The following is an 18,830-nucleotide window of genomic DNA, read 5'->3' as shown; positions in this document are numbered from 1 at the left end:
AGGTTGGCCTGAAAAAAGAGCAAATATAAATCCCAATTTGAACGCTCGAACCCTAAACCAACCATTTCCTCACTCATCTTTTCCTCTTTCCTCCCTTCTCACTCCTCACTCCTCTTTTCGTCTCTCACCCTTGAACCCTAAACCAACCACCACCGCCACCATCTCTCATTGTCGAACCCTAAAACCAACCACCTCCATCATCTCTCACTTTTCCATTCATTCTTTCCCATTTCTTCGACCTTTCTCGAACAAAGAAATCCTCATTCTTCCAACTCTTTCACCTTCGCAATCTCTACTCTCCCCCACCAACCTAAATCAACGACGCTAACAACCACCACCATCTTTGCTATATCTCATCCTCAAAACTCATGAAATCTCGCCTAGTCGCCGTCGCTTAGTGCTCGCCACCATTGCTTTCAATCGTCGTTCTCATCAATAATGCCAACAACCATCACCATCTTTGTTGGGCCAGTTGATCATCTCTCGTCGGCCAGTTGGATCTAGGGTTTGTAATGTCTTAATTTTTTTCATTTCATTTTGTAATTCATAATTTTTATTGTAATTCCTTAATTACTCTTAATTTATAGAATTGTTCATTTACTAAATTTTGCTTGCCTAGTTGGATCTAGGGTTTTTAATTCTTCAATTTTCTTCAATTCATTTTGTAAAACCTGAATTTTTCATAATTCCTTAATTGTTGTTTTTGTTTTGATTAATCTAATTTATATAATTCCTCAATTTTTGTTTCATTTTATTTCATGTTTTTGTTGTAATCTCCCAGTTGGATCTATCCCATTTCCTTTTTTAATTTCATTGACTCATTTAATGTGTTTGTTGATTTTTGGAGACTTCTTTGTGGATGGTGTGTTGTATGGTTTGACTCATTAATGTGAAGCTTTTATTTTAATTCAAATTGGAGTCCGATGGGGGCTCAAAACCTGATAAATTAACTTACGTAACTGATTTGATTTTGTGCTTTGGACTGGATTGTTAATGGTTGACTAATCCTTAACTGATCTAGTAGTGACCGGATCAATTAACATTCCTAATAGCACGACCCTCGACCACTTCAGTTCATTTCCGAATCAGTCAAGCTCATATTAACCGAATCAGTTAGCCTTTTTCCCCCAATGATATGTCCTAAATTGGTCTCTTTTGCTTATATAGATGTGACTCATTTAAAGTTAAAAGTTAGATTTTGTTTTAAAGTGGCCTTTTTTGCCTTCAAAACTCACTAATTCTGACTTAAAAGTGACCTATTTTGCCTTAAAGGTGGTTTGTGCACCTCTGTCCACCCCAAACCTCCCCACCCAGACCTCCCCACTCATGCACACCCCATGCACACACCTTCCCACCTACACCCTTTGCACACCCCCACACCTCCCCACCCAACACCCCTGCCCAACTCCTACACTTCCCCACCTCACCCCACACCTTTCCACCCCACATCCCTGCCCACCCACAAACCTCCCACACCCCTGCCCACCTACCCACCCCACACCCCTGCACACCTACCCACCCCCACACCCCTGCCCACCTTCCTTCCCCACTACACCCCTCTCGCACCACTAGGTGGGAATAGGCCTAAAATCACATTTAAGTTCCCGAAATTCCACCAACAACTAATGAAAACTAAAAAATCTACAAAATAGTTACATAATATCACATATTATCATGTTCAAAAATAATTTAGGATTAAATAACTCGAATAGTACAAATTGGGCGGGAAAAAGCCGAAATAGGCCTAAAGTCACATTTACGTTCCCGAAATTCGACCAACAATTAATGCAAACCTAAAAATCCACACACTAGTTATATAATATATCATATTATAATTTTCAAAAAGAATTTGGGTTAAATGACTCGAAAAGTACAAATTGGATGGGAAAAGGCCGAAACAGGCCTAAAATCACATTTATGTTTCCGAAATTCGACCAACAACTAAAGCAAACCTAAAAATTTACACACTAGTTATATAATACCTCATATTATCATGTTCAAAATCAATTTGGGTTAAGTGACTCGAAAAGTACAAATTGGACGGGAAAAGGCCAAAATAGGCCTAAAATCACATTTACGCTCCCTAAATTCGACCAACACCTAATGCAAACCTAAAAATATACCCACTAGTTATATAATAGCTCACATTATCATGTTCAAAAATAATTGGGGGTTAAATGACTTGAAAAGTACAAATTGAACGGGAAAGGCCGAAATAGGCCTAAAATCACATTTTACGTTCCCGAAATTCGAACAACAACTAATGAAACCTAAAGATCTATACACTAGTTATATAATACCTCATATTATCATATTTAAAAAGAATTTGGAATTAAATGACTCGAAAAGTACAAATTGGACGGGAACCGGGGACTATTCAAGACTCACTCCTAATGAGTAAGTCTTGAACGGGTATCTAGGCATATGATGATGATTCATAACTAAAATACATTGTTTTCATACAATTTCATATTAATAAACATATATACATCAATAAATTATCACAACTTTAATCAAATTGAAATACATGATAACTTTATCTAGCTCATCAACAAATCAAACAAAAAATAAAACATGCAAAGAAATTAAAACTAGTTACCTCTTAACACAAGTGACGAGAAATGAAGAGAGAAGAGATAGTTGGAACTTTTTATTTGCCTTTCTTAGTCTGTTTTCCTACAATTAACAAAATCCACATTTTACATTTAATCACATAATCAATTAAGAAAAGCAAAGTTAATAACTAAAAAGAGTGGACATGGGTTATGCAAATAAGATTACGCATGATCGATCATCCGACATCAATGTGCTACATCAAAAGAGGATTATGCGACTAAGTGAGTTAACATAATGCTAGCAACAAGTACAATATATTGAAGGTGGTAAAAGTTTAGTCCCACATCATGTGAGGATGGGCCATAATAGTTTGGATTTTATCCACGAAAAGCAGCAGTTATTTCTATAGTGAAAGCAAAATTTTATCTAAAGCATAAGAATATAAGATTATCAATGGCAATCCCATCAATCACTCTATGGCCTCATCCACTCCAATGCAAGTAAAAGACCTATTCTTCCTTCCATAATATAAATTTCACTTCCACTCCCAGCCCACCCTCCCAAGCCTTCCCCCACCCCTTGCCCACCTCCTTACCCCTGCCCACCCTCCCCAGCCCTCCCCCACCACTGCCAACCCCTTACCTATCCTCCTACACTCTCCAACACACTTAAACGAACATTTTTAGTAATAAAAATGAAAGTAAAAAAAAAAAAAATTAACAACCTTAGCTTGGAAACGAACAATTTGCATTAATGTATTTAGAAATTAAAAAAAAAATGAAAAAGAGGGGAATTACCGGAAAAGGAGAAGAGGAGATAGTGAAGGTGACGCTGCGTCGTGGTGGTGGTGCGTGGTGGTGGCGCATGCAACTAGAAACACGCAACGAGCTTGGAGTGTGTGTTAGAGAAGAGGAGAGAGTGAAGGTGGCGTAAGAGAAATCATCGTCGGTGGTGGTTGAATTAGGGCTCCGGTTGTTAGTGTGCGAGTGAGAGGGTGTAAGTGAGTGAGTGAGTGAGCGAGGGAAATTCGTGTAGTTTTTAGTAATTAGTCTGCGTGCATTTTTTTTAGTCAAGGGAAGGGTTGTGTTTAGCCCTTCACCGCAACCCTTCTAAAGTGAAGGGTTGCAATTTTTGGGCTAAACGCAGCCCTTCACTTTATTGAAGGGATGCGGGCGTCATTAAATCGCAGCCCTTCGTTACAGAAGGACAACGATTATTTAGAAAACTGCAACCCTTCAGTAAACAACTGCAGTTACCTTAAAAACTACAGCCTTTCGTATCAAAAGGTCTGCCTTTTCGGTTTACCGCAACCCTTCATACTTTAAAAAAAGAAGGGAGATAGCAACAATAAACAAGGCCCTATATATATCTTTTCGCAAGACAAGCAAGGTAGAACACTAATGAACATGTAAAATTCGTTACACCCTAATACGTAAAGAAAAAGACTATGTTGGATTATGGATCATTTTTTATTAGATTTTTTTTTTATTCGTATGAGCTACGAGTGCAGAACAAAGTACAAAGAAGGGGAGGGTGTTTCGAACCAGTGACCTATCGTTCAAATCAAAAAACATGCCATGTTGACTCACATGTACTCCCTCCTTTCCCCACACAATCAAATGAGATATTGAATAATAAAATGTGTGTTTGAAGACTTGAACCCATGACCTATCATTTGAGATATTAATGCAATAACCAGCTACTCTATAATCTCATGTTGGTCTTTGTGGGGAAAAAATGATTTAAAGATAAGATAATATTTCTATTTTAGAACAATTAATACAAATGTATACATTAATAATAACTAAGCTAATGCTATAATAATAGCATCTTCTACCTCTCAGTACTCTTACATTTTTATTAAAAAAAAAGAGCTTTTCAATTTTTTACAACCTTAATTCGTAGTTAACACTACTACACCATTGAATTACATCGGTTATAATTTTACACATCAACCTAAGTTTCAAAACGAAGATTGTATTATATATACTCTCTTGAAGTTGAGGGTTATATTGATGAATAAAATTCATTTCATAATTTATTATATAGAAAATTTCAAAGAAACTGGAAGATAATTTTTTGTGTACTATCAATACCTACAACTCTCTTTTTCCACTTCTCTCAAGTTTTTGCTTTAAGATTTCAAATGCACATGAATAAACGATCCATGGTGTATTGTCCGGGACAAGAACTAGTTTAATTAGTATTTCTCAACACTCTTAGCTAACACTCCACCCGTTTCATTTTAATTGTTATATTTTGATATTTTACACTATTCACAAATTTCACTTTGACCATCATTGGTGATTTATACGCGGATGAAAATATAGTATTGTATGGTCTTGTTAGATTCATCATAACATGTAATTTATTAATATATATACTTTTTATAATTTTTACAAATACAAAACTAAAGATATATGTCCTCAAAATTTTGTATTGGCATGCGTGAAAAGCGTAAGTGTGTAGATTAAAATGAAACGGAGGGAGTAGTATTTTAGGGCCCGTTCGTTATCGCTTTTTATTTTCAGTTTTTTTTTTTTTTTTGAAAACTAAAAACCAAAAACTAGAAACCATAAAAAGTGATTTTCACTTTTTAGTTGTCAGTTTTCAAAATCATCATGTTCCCAATAAATTTGATTAATTTTTTATTCATTATTAGACATATCTCATATGACTTTGAAAATCAAAAAACTAAATAACAGAAAACTACAGTAATACCGAACAGGCACTTAATGTTAATTTTCATATTATATGAAAATGAGCCTGGGTAACCCAATAAGGAGGAGGAGAGTTTGCCCACTTACAAGCTAGGAGGTTCCATCCTAAAACCAATTGGTGATAGGAGGAGTAACTCCTAATCTTAGGAAGTGATTTATTCTCTCCTCTTTCTCCAATGTGGGACACTCACAAGTGGGCATTTAATGGGTTTCAACACACCCCCTCACTTGTGAGTGTCCTTAGAAATTCAGAGCTAACTGGAAAGGTCAGAGCAATAATCCTCTTAGGGGCTGGACATCCTGTCGAGGTAAATTCTTATCCAGTAGCGATCAAATACCCAGTTTAGACGAGACCCGCAACCCTGGCTCTGATACCATGTTAATTTTCAGATTATATGAAAATGGGTCTGGGTAACCCAATAAGGAGGAGGAGAGTTAGGCTATGTTTAGTTCACTTGAAATTTTCTGATCTGAACTTATCTGAACTTATTTTTTCTGATTTGATCTGATCTGATCTGATAACAAGATCTTATCTTTTAGATTTTTCTCAATATATAAGAAAAAATATAGTCATGTGGGGTCTTGTTTGATTCGTTTCAATGAGTACTTTATTAGTATTCAATTACTATAATTTTTACTACTATGTAATGAAAGATATAGTGATTTTTAAATATAAGCATGATCTGAACTGATCTGATCTGAACTTATTTTTTCTGCTCTGATCTGATCTAATTAAATCTGAAATAAGCAAAAATAAGGTGAACTGACTTGTGAGTGTCCTTAGAAATTCAGAGCTAACTGGAAAGGTCAGAGCAATAATCCTCTTAGGGGCTGGACATCATGTCGAGGTAAATTCTTATCGAGTAGCGATCAAATATCCAGTTTAGACGAGACCCGCAACCCTGGCTCTGATACCATGTTAATTTTCAGATTATATGAAAATGGGTCTGGGTAACCCAATAAGGAGGAGGAGAGTTAGGCTATGTTTAGTTCACTTGAAATTTTCTTATCTGAACTTATCTGAACTTATTTTTTCTGATCTGATCTGATCTGATCTGATAACAAGATCTTATCTTTTAGATTTTTCTCAATATATAAGAAAAAATATAGTCATGTAGGGTCTTGTTTGATTCGTTTCAATGAGTACTTTATTAGTATTCAATTACTATAATTTTTACTAATATGTAATGAAAGATATAGTGATTTTTAAATTTTTCTCAATATATAAGAAAAAATATAGTCATGTGGGGTCTTGTTTGATTCGTTTCAATGAGTACTTTATTAGTATTCAATTACTATAATTTTTACTAATATGTCATGAAAGATATAGTGATTTTTAAATATAAGCATGATCTGAACTCATCTGATCTGAACTTATTTTTTCTGATCTGATCTGATCTGATCTGATTAGATTTGAAATAAGCAAAAATAAGGAGAACTGAACATAGCCTTAGCCCACTTACAAGTTAGGAGGTTCCATCTTAAAACCAATTTGTTAAATATGGGCCTGGGCCGCATCCATTACAAGGAGAGAGAGTCCACTTCACAATACAAAGGAGGTTCCACCTTAAAACCATATGGCAATAAGGGGAATAACCCCTTTGTATTATAAAGTGAACTCATCTCTCTTATTTAATCAATGTGGGACACTGACATGTGGTGTGCGCTATACATCATAACTTCAACACTTAAAGAGTGCTTCTATTTTAATCTGTACAATATACAAGAATATGCACGTACAATAAGTTTTTTTTACAATCAAGTATATCCAAAAATAAGTTACACAAGAGTGAAATTTCAGATGAATAACAAGCTTTGAAAAAATGGTGAAAGTGAACACATAGGCTTCAGAGACTTATACATATTCAAGAAGAGTTTTCCTATGTTATTGTGCTTGTGTGACCTTTTGGTCTAGTGAACTTACACTTTCAACCATGACTTCTTCCTTTAGCACTTTATATTAATGCATATACAACTTCTCTCACACACATATATATACAATGATTGGTTGATTGAGACATATGTAGATTTGTAAATTGGCACGGAAATGGAAGAGGATGGGGAAAAAAGAAGAATAAATGTAAAAGGAAAAAAATATGTAAATGAGTAGGAAATTAAACGGGAAAAGATGGATCTTCTAAGAAGTGAGAAAGATGAATTTTATTTTTATTTTGGCTTTTTAGGATTAAAAAGTAACAAGTATCATTTGACATTATCATTTCTACATATATAGTCAAATTAGCAAAGTGAATTAATTAGCCAAGAGCTAACAACTAATTGATAAATTTTGATGGAGGTTGGTTATATTTATATGACATCATTCTATAAATTTGTATGATGACAATTGTGTGTTTTCAATAAAAAAAATGCATGCATAACCGCGATTGTACGTTTAAATTAAGAAACGAAAACAATTTTTTATCTTTAAAACGAATTAAGGGAGTAGTACTTACTATTGGTCATTGGAGGACCTCTTCTAGCTATCGTGTGTGATGTTGATGCAACGTCTAACTTTCACAGATCGAATACATGGCATAATAAGCAAATGGTTGTTCATTACCATCTCTTCATATTTCGGTTCACCTAGACATCTACACAAGTAGTACAAAGTCGTAGCTCATTAAGTATGTGTCCATGATTGCCTAGTAGTACAATAATAAAACTGACAGCCTCATCATATTTTCTTAAAGGAATCATTTGCTCCAAACAATCTTTTTATTTTATTTGGTATCTAGGAAGCCACGTATGAAAATAATATATATGCGACATTTTCTTAGAAAAATCATTTGCTCCAGGCAATCTTTTTTATTTTTATTTGTGGTTTCTAGTAAGCCATATAAGAAAATAAATAGATCTAAAAACTATTTTCAAGCCACCAGTTGCTTGACGAGCAAGGATACTGCTTGCCCGAGCAACCTTACTCGAGCAGCACAATCAATAACTTCTCTTTGACGCTTTGTCTTTTCTTCTTTGCTTTTCTCTTATTCTCTCCCAAAACATACAACAACTCTCCAAACCCTACTAATCATGTTGGCAATTGGGCTTAACTAACATTACTTTGTACTAGCTGGTTTTCAATAGTTAGTTTATATTGGTAGATATTTGGTTTTATTAACCAAAACATCACCTTGTCTTTCAACATAAGTTACTTTGTATTAATAAGCCAGAAGAGCAAACATTTACATACAACTGTATTAAGCCAAATACTTTTGAAAAAGCAGTCGTTAAAAGGGGAAAAAGGCTATATAAATCCGATAAAATACTTCTTCATGTATCTAGGAGTACCTAAAAAGAGTTGTCCAGTTCAATATTGAGCGCACATGCAATCAATCAGTCATAAGATTTGAACACTCTCCATGCATTCTACAAATCGGATTGGAAACACTATTTTAAATACTCTAGAGTATATATAAGATTTTAACATTGGATTAGTCTATTTAAAGTTGTTGGGTCAAGCAAATTATCATCCACAGAGGTTACCATAGGTGATTATTATACTCTCGCACAAAGACATATAGGCTCTTTTTTTTTGGTCCCCATTCGAGGCCCAACAAGCCCCAACCCCCCTCCCCCCTTCCCAACAATATTGAAATTTGCTTCCACCAAGATTCAAACCTCGGTCTTCCATGTGGGAGATAGGAAGCGATACCATTGGACCCAATGGTCCTTGATACAAAGACATATAGGCTCTAGCTAATTAATAAATGCTAATATACTGAACATTCTTTTCTCCCGGCCCCTTGACTTCATTGTAATGATCAATCTGCAAAGTACTTCTTAAGTAAGCAAGCTCTCTTATGTTTCACAATAAACACCAAATTACTTTGCTTCTCAACTTTCCATCGAATGTGGGGTTGTCTTATCTAGTCCCTCATTAATCAAGCACCTCCTTTACCAAAGTTACGTTGATTAAATTAAAGCCATCGATTAGGCTCCTCTATCCTTGCTAATCAACCATGCATTACACAAAAGCAACAACAATACTGATGCAAAAAGCTCATATTGCTAGAAAGTGTCTAATCTTTCATCATGAGCTAGAGATATACCCATTTATAAAACCCAAAATGAATATACAGTGTATAATCTAAAAGATCACATCAAATATAGCTTAAGCTTTATGATTACTAACTTAATAAACCAAATATACATGCACTTATTATATCATAAAGCTAGTCTGCTAGTGCAGTTTCCTTGAGTGATGATCTTCAGGATCATGTTCAATTTCAGATGCAGGCTCATCTTCTTCCTCGAAACCATCTACACCGTATGCAGCGTGTCCATGCCCAAAGGCCTTAATATGGTCTTTAAGAGATCTCTTGTGCTTAAAATCTGAACCACAAATACAATACCAGAGTTTGCCACAGTTCTTCTCATGAGTCCTCCAATCGCCTCGTACGGCGAAGGCCTTGCCACATTTCCTACACATGAAGGGCTTAATCCCATGCTTTCTCTTGTAATGAGTTTGCAAAGTTCGGAAATCCTTGAGTGGCTTTGCTCTTGGGTGATCTATGTTGTTCTTGCATCCTGGTGCACAACAATAGCATGGTAGCCTTAACATTCCTGTTGGTTGGGTGCCTCTTAATGACTCTGGCCCTTTCCTGTATTGCGATCCATGCCCCCACATATGCATCTACAAGAAAAATGTACCCAAGAATTTTTATTAGTGGAAATAAAACCAATGCAACACAACAAGAGCTCTGTACTAAAATGATTTTTTCCTATTATGTAAAAGTTAGTTGACTCTGTCATCTTATGAAAGGGTTTACTCAGTTTCCCCCTTGTATAATTTTCTTAGAAGTGGGCATTATTATTAATTGAGATTTGAGAGGAGCATTGCATTGAATCTGTCTTCTTAGCGCTTGTTTGCTTGACATTGTTTAACATGGGATGTTAGAATTTCTAGGAATTGGAATTTTTTTGATGTGGTTTGGTTGACAAATTCATGGGAAGTAGGAATTTCTAGAAAGTTCTACTTCCCACAAAATGGAGGAAATTACTTACCTAGGGGGACCTAGGTAAGTGAAAATTCGCACGGGAATTTTCATTTTCCATGAATCACCAAAGAACATTTAGCAAATCCTAATACAATTACATGGAAAAATAAACTTCTGAAGTATTCATACTTCCTACATTCAACCAAACAAGCACTTAATATATAACTCCTGGAGGCTAGTATATGTGCTTTTATAGCTTTTCGTCCCTAATTTGCCTATCAAATATGGGCTAATCGTCCTGTAAAATGATCCTTAGGACCAACCCTACCTCCATCAGGACAAAATAGTCTTATCTTATTGATGAAAAGTTAATTAAATGGCTAGGAAAAACTATAAGTTACAAAGACCAAGTATTATGTTAAATTCTACATTATTATGGATTGAAAATACATAGCACTCCCTCTTTCTGTTCCTTTTTGTGCTTCTTGTTCTCATGGTTTCAAGAACAAACTTTGATCATAATTTTTATAAGATAATATAAATTATAAAATAAAATATGTGTACAGGTAGGGGTGAAAGTTATTCGGATAAAATCCAAAATCCAATCCGAATTAATAATTCAGATCGGATTCGAACTGTGTTCGGATTGAGATTTTTTGAAAAATTGGATTTTCGGATCGGATTGGATTGAGGGTAATTGGATCCAAAAATCCAATATAACCGAACAGTAATATGTCTTGTATTATGTATCTGGATTGGGTTTAAGTGCTTAACTGATTTTTTATTATAAAAAAACCAAGTCCATAGCCCAATACACATAGCACTTCAATCCTTTACCTAAAACATTAACTGCATTTAATTCCTCATTTTTAAAATCTACTAGGCTGCTGTTATGCTTAATTTATTTCATCGAAAAACTAGAGTTTTAAAAAAAAAATCGGATTTTCGGATCGGATCCAATCTAAAGTATGAAATTTCAGATTGGATTGGATCAGATTCAAACCCAAATTGGTTTGGATTCAGATTGAAAAAATGAAATCCAAATTTTATTCGGATCGGATTGAATTAGGCCCTAATCCAAACCGCATACCAAACTTTCACCCCTATGTACGGGAGTATGTATTATGTAGGCAAATTGGTCAATAACAATTTTGTGATGAAACTTTCTCTATTTCGTTTTAAATGCAACAAATAAATTTATATCTTACAAATAATACCCATTCGTTGCATTTAAAACGAAACGGAAAAAGTACAAAGTACGTTCTATTCTTACATTAAGATTTTAGGGGTCAAAATTTCAAAGTTTGACCATTATAATCGGGATAGGAAGAAGAAAATCAAACGAGGGAGGATATGCATGCTAATATTAATGCCAAAGAAGGAATTTGGAGGAAGTGTATATTTCACTGATTTTAGTGTTTTGCCTACAAATAATACATTTTGATTTATGGATAGAAATTTATACCAAATTGAACTGCAACTTGATAGAAAGAGGCATCATTAGATTTTCTTTCTCCCCACAAACAACAAAATATAAATCTATTAAAATCTAGTGAATAATTCATCACATTACTCCCCTCAATAATTCACAACTTTTCCAATCAACCACAATATCTTTCGTTAAGCATCATGATAATTAGATACATGTTTTAAAATTATTCATTCTAAAATTGCAATTTGTACAATTTTTAATTATATGTAATGATATAAATCGTAAAAAGGTCCAACAAAACTATCATTTGTGGATGCAGGAATTAAGCCTAAACAAAGATTTGAACCTAGAGAAATTAGTCTCAAATTGAACCTTAAACTTTAGTCTTAATGTAAAAACGAGAAACTAGAAAGTCAATTGGTGTTTATTCTAGATTTCTAGCCTCTAGGGGAGAAACAGATAGAGAAGACTAATATTTCTCTCTTAGGCAATGCAACATCTACTCGGTGGATAGTTAATCCACTAGAAATAGAGAATTAAAAAATTATTAAAACTGATTAGTTAGATTCCATAATTTATTTATTTCTATTTGTAGTGGGTTGTTAACCCACTGGGTAGATAAAGTTAACTTCCCTTCCCTCTTTTAACATCAGTTTCGGTTCCGATACATTTAATTATTTGGAGTATATTAATTTCTATGATAATCATTCCATTAAGATTTAGTATGAAAATATTTTGGTCATATTTAAGTCCATTTGTCGATTAGTAACATATATGTTTTCAAAAATTATTAAAAGAGACAGTCTAATTTTAATATAAAAGTAGACCTAATAATTAAATGGATTAAACTATTCACCGAAATAAATTAACCTAGTCACTATTGGGTTAATTCTCTTTTTAATACTGGACTTACCATTGCCTAATTTTGATTTAAAAATAGACGGTCTTTTATAAGACAAACTCATATATTTTTGTACAAACAATCAAATAATAGTCATGTCAATCTTCAGCTTGGTTCAATTGGACCCGGTTAAATAATTTTGGCTCCAACTAAATGTATCTAGTTTTGGATAAAGTACAAGTTTGTGGCAAGCAACTTAATTTTGGTAATCAGTTACATAAGGGTCCATTTGTACCTAGTTTTATGTCATCCGCTTATACAATACCTCCTTTTTCCAATTTTCTAAAAAACCATCATCTCGTTTAACTTTGAACTACTTATCCTTTTCTTCCTAAATCTTTCATTGATTAAAACATGGAAAACAAAAACTAGGACTCATCACTCATGGTTTTCCTTCATTTATTGCTTACATGTCGTATATGATTTCTTCCTTTCCTTGTACTAATATGCATGGTCTTTAAAATACACTTCAATACCCTTTTTCATGTAGAGAAAAATTAAAAAAAAAATTGAACTTTGAAGCAATTAGGAACAACTTCGCCTTATTATCAAAAAAAAAAAAAAGGAACAACTTTTTCTTGTAAGATTAAGCCTCTTCCAAGACCCAAGGTATAGTTTCTATTTCCTACATATAATTTTCCATGCTAGAGTGGTAGCAAACTATAATTTTCCATGCTAGATTAAGCCTCCCAAACCTAAAGCATCAATACTAAAATTCAATTTTTTTAAAAAAATTTTCAAGTACTTTCCACCTTGATCAAAATTATGGTTTTACATAAACTGTCAAAATTCTATCTAAATTCATACATTATTCGCAAAATCAAATTATCTGACTAAGTTCCCGTATTCATGAAGAAATAATCATTTTGCATAGTATCTATTTTGACAAAAGATATATAGATATGTAATATTTTACTCATTTTTGGCCCATGTACACTATCTCACTATGCCTTCTATACTCTCAATATTCCTTACATATGATAAACTGACACTCTATTTTTTCGTTAAGTTTAAATGTAAGTAAAAAAACTTGGATCCAACTTCACACACTGTCGCTCCTCTTACATATAATTGTGTGTCTAGGGGAAGTTAGTAGTTTTTCACAACCCCGAAATATTGGTGGAGGGGGGTTTGGGTAATTGCATAGTTGAGTAATGGATGATTGGTTGTGATACATATAATATGGAACGGTTGCACGCATATGATGTCAAAATCTCTCTTATAAGTTATATTTTCTCCGTTTCATAATACTCGCTACATTTTCCATTGAAAAAAGTTTCACATTACTTGCTACACTTCCTTTTTTGGGCAATAAACTCTCTTTATCTCTCTCCTTTCACATGGGTTCATTTTCATTTTACTCTCTACCTCTCTCTTCTCCAAAAATTGCCAGGAGTCCATGAATTGAGAAGTGTAGCAAGTAATATGAAATGGAAGAAGTAGATAAGAGTTGACATGATTAAATGTGCACACTTCCCAAAAAAAAACAAAACAAAGATTGTGGAGATGGACACATGGCATACATCTACCACTATTAAGTAGACCATCCACTAGAAATAGACAATTAAAATATAATTAACTCTAGTGAGTTATACTCCTCTAACTATTAATTTCTATCTCTAATGGGTGGATTATTCGTTGGGTAGACAAAGTTTTTTCTATTAATTGCCTACTAACTACTTACTCTTTGAATTTTCTCAAACTCTCAAGTATTCATATTATATAGCCTACGGCTTCCATTTTCAAAAGTTTCAAGCACAATGAAAATCAAAACAGTAGTAGTTCATTATTAAAGACACCCAGATAGAAAATGACTAAAAAAAGTATAGTAAAAGATTATCATTCTTTCAACTATTTCATGACCAAAATCTAGGGTAGTTCACACTACAAATATCAAAGCACATTGCACGACAATCTTATACTAAAATCATCTAGAAACATCAGACAAATAAAACCAAAAGTTGAGGAATTTCAGTAAGTTATGGCTAAGTTTTAAGGTTCTTGAATTATGACTTTATATTTAGAGAAATGGGTCGCCATTAAAAAAGTAGGGTATCATTGACAGACAATTATCAGTGAGAGAGATAGAAGAGAAAAAAGAAAACAAAAAAAAAAACAGGAATAGAATTTTGTTTATCTATTTGTTTGGGATCTTATTGTAAGTAGCTGGAGAAAGAAGCTGATGCAGATTAAAGATTACCAATATATGTGCCAAATAACTTAAGATTCTATTTCCCACTCAAAAATAAAAATAAAAATCCATGATTCTTTTTTCTTGAAAATAACTCTTCATAACTCTAATTTGCTTTTTCTACCTCCCAACTTGATGATAATTTAAGCATTTTATTTCCAAATAATTCCTCATTATATCAAAAAAAAAAATTCCTTAATTATAAATTAATAATCAAAATATATAATTATCAGGAGCGCGTTCTACCACTGAGCTAATAACCGTCATGCGGGCCCCAATAGGGGTACTAGAAAATAATAATAATGACAAAAACATGCTTTCTAAAATGCAACATATTATTTAAGGGAGACATGCATTTGTATGGAATTTGTATGCATAAAGTTTAATGAAGAACTACTGGTTATATATATACATGAGATGTTGATGAAAATACCATAAATGAAGATGAGGTTGGGAGAGAGAAAGTTGAGGAAAGAGACAGAGTGGAAAATAATGTTGAGTTTTGACCCAGCAAGCTGACACAATCAGAAGAATAGTACTACTGTAATACTGTATGTATGGACTATGGACTATGGAGTACTCTATATTCAATGAGATGAGCACAAACTCCCAAGCTAAGCATTCATCCTATATGCAGAAAGAACATTGGCTTGTGTTGTTCAATCACATTTAATATAAGACATGAGTAATAGTGTTAGTGTAGCTAGCTAGTTAACTTATAGGTAGAATAAATTAGAGTTTATAGGTTTAGTAGGCAGACATAATCTTTAAACAACAATCCCTAATCCATGCATTTTGTCTTCAGAATAACTTACCATGATACATATACTTATAATCACAAAAATGTATCTTTTTGTCTCCGAATTTAGGAATTTTAAGCCATGAAATCCTCCATTAAAGTACTTTCAAAAACGAGGAAATCTCAAGTTTCAGGTCTTTTTTGGGTTCATTAGTACGTGATTTAGCTTAAATTTCGAGATCGAAAACAGAAAAACCTCAAGTCCCATCAGATTTATTCGTGATTCATTTATAGAGAGATCAATTTTCTCAAGATATAATTCAAAAAAGAAGAAGTGCATCACTAATAATTAAAATGAAAAGGACATTTCTTTAAAAAAATATTGGGGATTTCTTTCTTTTCGATATCTATACTTCCTCCGTTTTTTAATAGTTGCAATCGAAAAAAAAACTGCTGGAATAAAAAGGAGAAGAGAGTAACTGACCTGCATGTTATTGTATCTATTGAAGGTCTTGTAACAAACTGGGCAAGAAAATTGAGTGGGACCAATTAAAATCTGAGTAGGAGTAGGGATCCAATATTGGCCTTTATTAAGTCTGCTCATCAAAGGATGCCCAAAATCTTCAGTTTCTTCTTCTTCATCATCTTTTTCATTATCTTTAATTACATCATTATTATTACTATTTTTAGCAATGTTATTTTCCCTAATCTGGGAGTTGGAAGGAGGAGAGAGAATGGAAGCTAGATCAGCTGCACTAGGGTTTGGTAACCCTATATGCAAAGCTACTGTCACTGTTTCTTCTTCATCTTCATCATCTTCTTCTTCTAAGCTGCTGCTTCTTCTGCCGAGTTTCGGCGTAATATTGTTATTGTTGTTGTTATTATTTTGATTAGGATTATTCTCATGAATAATATCCATGGTAGAAGGGCATAAGCTTAAAAGAGGAAGGGCTTCTCTCAAAGGAGGGGAAGAAGGTGGGGTTGGAATTATTGTAGTACTAGTATTATTACTATTATTAGTAATATTGGTGTTGAAATAATTATTGTAAAAATGGTAAGAAGAAGAAGAAGAATGAGGAGTTGTTGAAGAAGAAGATGAAGGAGGTAGAGGAGGAGAAAATTGGTGGAAAGAGTTGAATTTAGACCATCTAATGTAGAAATTTGAGTAGGGATCATTCATGATGAAATATGATTAAAGAAAAGAGAAGAAAAAAAGAGATGAAATTTGGAAATAAAGGGGAGGAATTTGTTGGCTGCCCAAATTTTTTAGCTTTTGGAAATGGGGGGTTTTAGAGAGAGAAAGAAAGAGGTGAATGAAGAGGAGGGGAGTGGGCGGTGGAGGAGGAGTGGGGAAGAGTGGGCACTGATTGCACTCAACTTATTAAAAGAAGCAAAGGTGTTAAAAAACATTATTACACTGTTAGCTTTCTCTTGTAACAATTTGACTTTTATGTTCGTCAATGTAATAGTATTATTATTATTATTATTTAAATATTAATAATTAAATAAACACACATGTTATATATAAGTCAAAATTCTCCAAATCATGACTCAATTAATACCTCGCTAGTGCAGTGCCTCAGTTCAATTACAGTATACAAATACGCTGTTACTCATAAATTTCATAATTTATTTGTTACTTTTCGAATTTTTCGTCAAGTGAGAAATTAAAAAAAAATTGCGTTATGACGTGATAAGCAAAAGAAACACCTTTAAATGTTTGAGTTTGAAAATAATAGCTTAAAAGAAATTAGGTAAGAGAAATAGAAAATGCATCATAAATAGTCTCTTGGTAGTACGTATTAAGAGTGTTACATATTTACATAGCTATCCAAGTCTTTATTGATGTTAAATATAGTTATTATAAAACTTTATCACATTTTATTTGAAACATTAGAAAATAAATTTATATTATATTGATGGTTAATTTTTTTTTTATTTGAAAGATCATTCCTTAGGAACATCTTTTAGAAGTAATATATTTGTATAGGTTTTGAAGACTCCATAGAAACTATCAGATATAAATGATCATATTACTGTGGGTGAATAGTACAATCAAATGGTTGTAATTACATAAAAGGGGAGGAAGTAACTCAGACTAGCCAATAGGTTTCAATATGGTAAAAGAATAACTCAATTCTGGTTAAAGGGGTAAATGGAAACGAACTAGACACTTTTTTCTTACATGTGTATTGAACTACAATTCGACTAGATATATTAGTGGCTACTTATCAACTGTGCAGAATTCCTCTCTTTAACAAAAGTTTGATTATGTTGTAAAGGTGGATCTTTAGTAATAAGGTCAAATATTGTACTGGCTTTTAACATATATGTTGGGTTCTTGATCAATTGCATATATGCCATGAAAAGATAGAAATTTTTGTTCCTTTAAATTTAATTAGGAATGACTTCTCTTAAGATAGTAAATGATAAAAAAAATAAATTATTGAAATACCTTGAATTTATTTTTTGGTGCTTCAAATGACCAAGCACAACGATCTTATTATACGGCAATCACCCCTGAAACTCACAGTATGTGGGATATACTGTTTCGTTTTCGGTTTCGGTTTCGAATCCTGTTTTTAACATATTTCGTTTAGGTTATTTGATAGGTGTTATATAAATCCTCTAATCCTTTTATGCCTCTATATTATGTATTTAGTATTCTCTCTTCTCAACGATCATTGGTTGTAGCTAATATATTATTATTAAATTACCTAGTAAAATCTTTGTATTATTCTTTTCTGTTTTGTTTGCTTGTGTATTGTTTTCGTGACGACAATTATGCTTGTATATCATGGTTTTATTCGTTAACTTGACAAACAATATGGGACAGTTATGTTATTTTGTCATCACTAGATGCCCATTGATCAAATTTATATGGAAACCCTTCCAAGTTGATTGTAATACATAGAACAATTTATAGGTATTGCTCTTTTAACCTTGTGAAACTATGTTTGGTGATCAAAATATGAATTAAAATTAGTTAGAATTAGTATAATCACTTATAAGACAAAAGGATCAAGTAAACAAAAATTAGATTTGATAATTAAGAAATTTGGCTTTATTGTAAAATTTAGTTTTATACACTAGAAACTAGTTACGTATGTTCGAGAAAGAAAAAAGATGAAAAGTTGTGTACATTTTGAGGACAGCTCTATGGAGCTGCTAGATATAGCAAGAACAAGGCTGAACATACGCGATGTATGCGACTGCACAAAACCCCCAAATATTTGAGGTCCTAAATAATACTTGTCTTATGTCAGCATTAATTGTACTATAATTTTTTCTATGTTGGTGTTGGACTCCTCTATTTGAATATTCTTGATTGTATATTGTTGATGGGATTATTCTTCA

The 18,830-nt window shown here is 33.1% G+C and overlaps 1 protein-coding gene across 1 annotated transcript; it reads right to left on the bottom strand.

Moving 5' to 3' along the window:
* Positions 1-9,260: 9,260 nt before the first annotated feature.
* Positions 9,261-16,836, bottom strand: LOC104889265 (zinc finger protein WIP2). Its single transcript, XM_010674453.3, has 2 exons — positions 15,958-16,836; positions 9,261-9,906 (listed from the first exon to the last, which is right to left on the bottom strand). Exons 1-2 carry the CDS (start codon positions 16,651-16,653, stop codon positions 9,454-9,456), a joined length of 1,149 nt encoding a protein of 382 aa, XP_010672755.2. The 5' UTR covers positions 16,654-16,836; the 3' UTR covers positions 9,261-9,453.
* Between the last annotated feature and the right edge of the window lie 1,994 nt (positions 16,837-18,830).

The sequence above is a fragment of the Beta vulgaris genome, chromosome 3 (genome assembly GCF_026745355.1).
Source record: "Beta vulgaris subsp. vulgaris cultivar EL10 chromosome 3, EL10.2, whole genome shotgun sequence".
NCBI classification, from domain to species: domain Eukaryota; kingdom Viridiplantae; phylum Streptophyta; class Magnoliopsida; order Caryophyllales; family Amaranthaceae; genus Beta; species Beta vulgaris.
The sequence above is the reverse complement of the archived record's forward strand: the minus strand, read 5'-3'. Positions and strand labels throughout refer to the sequence as shown.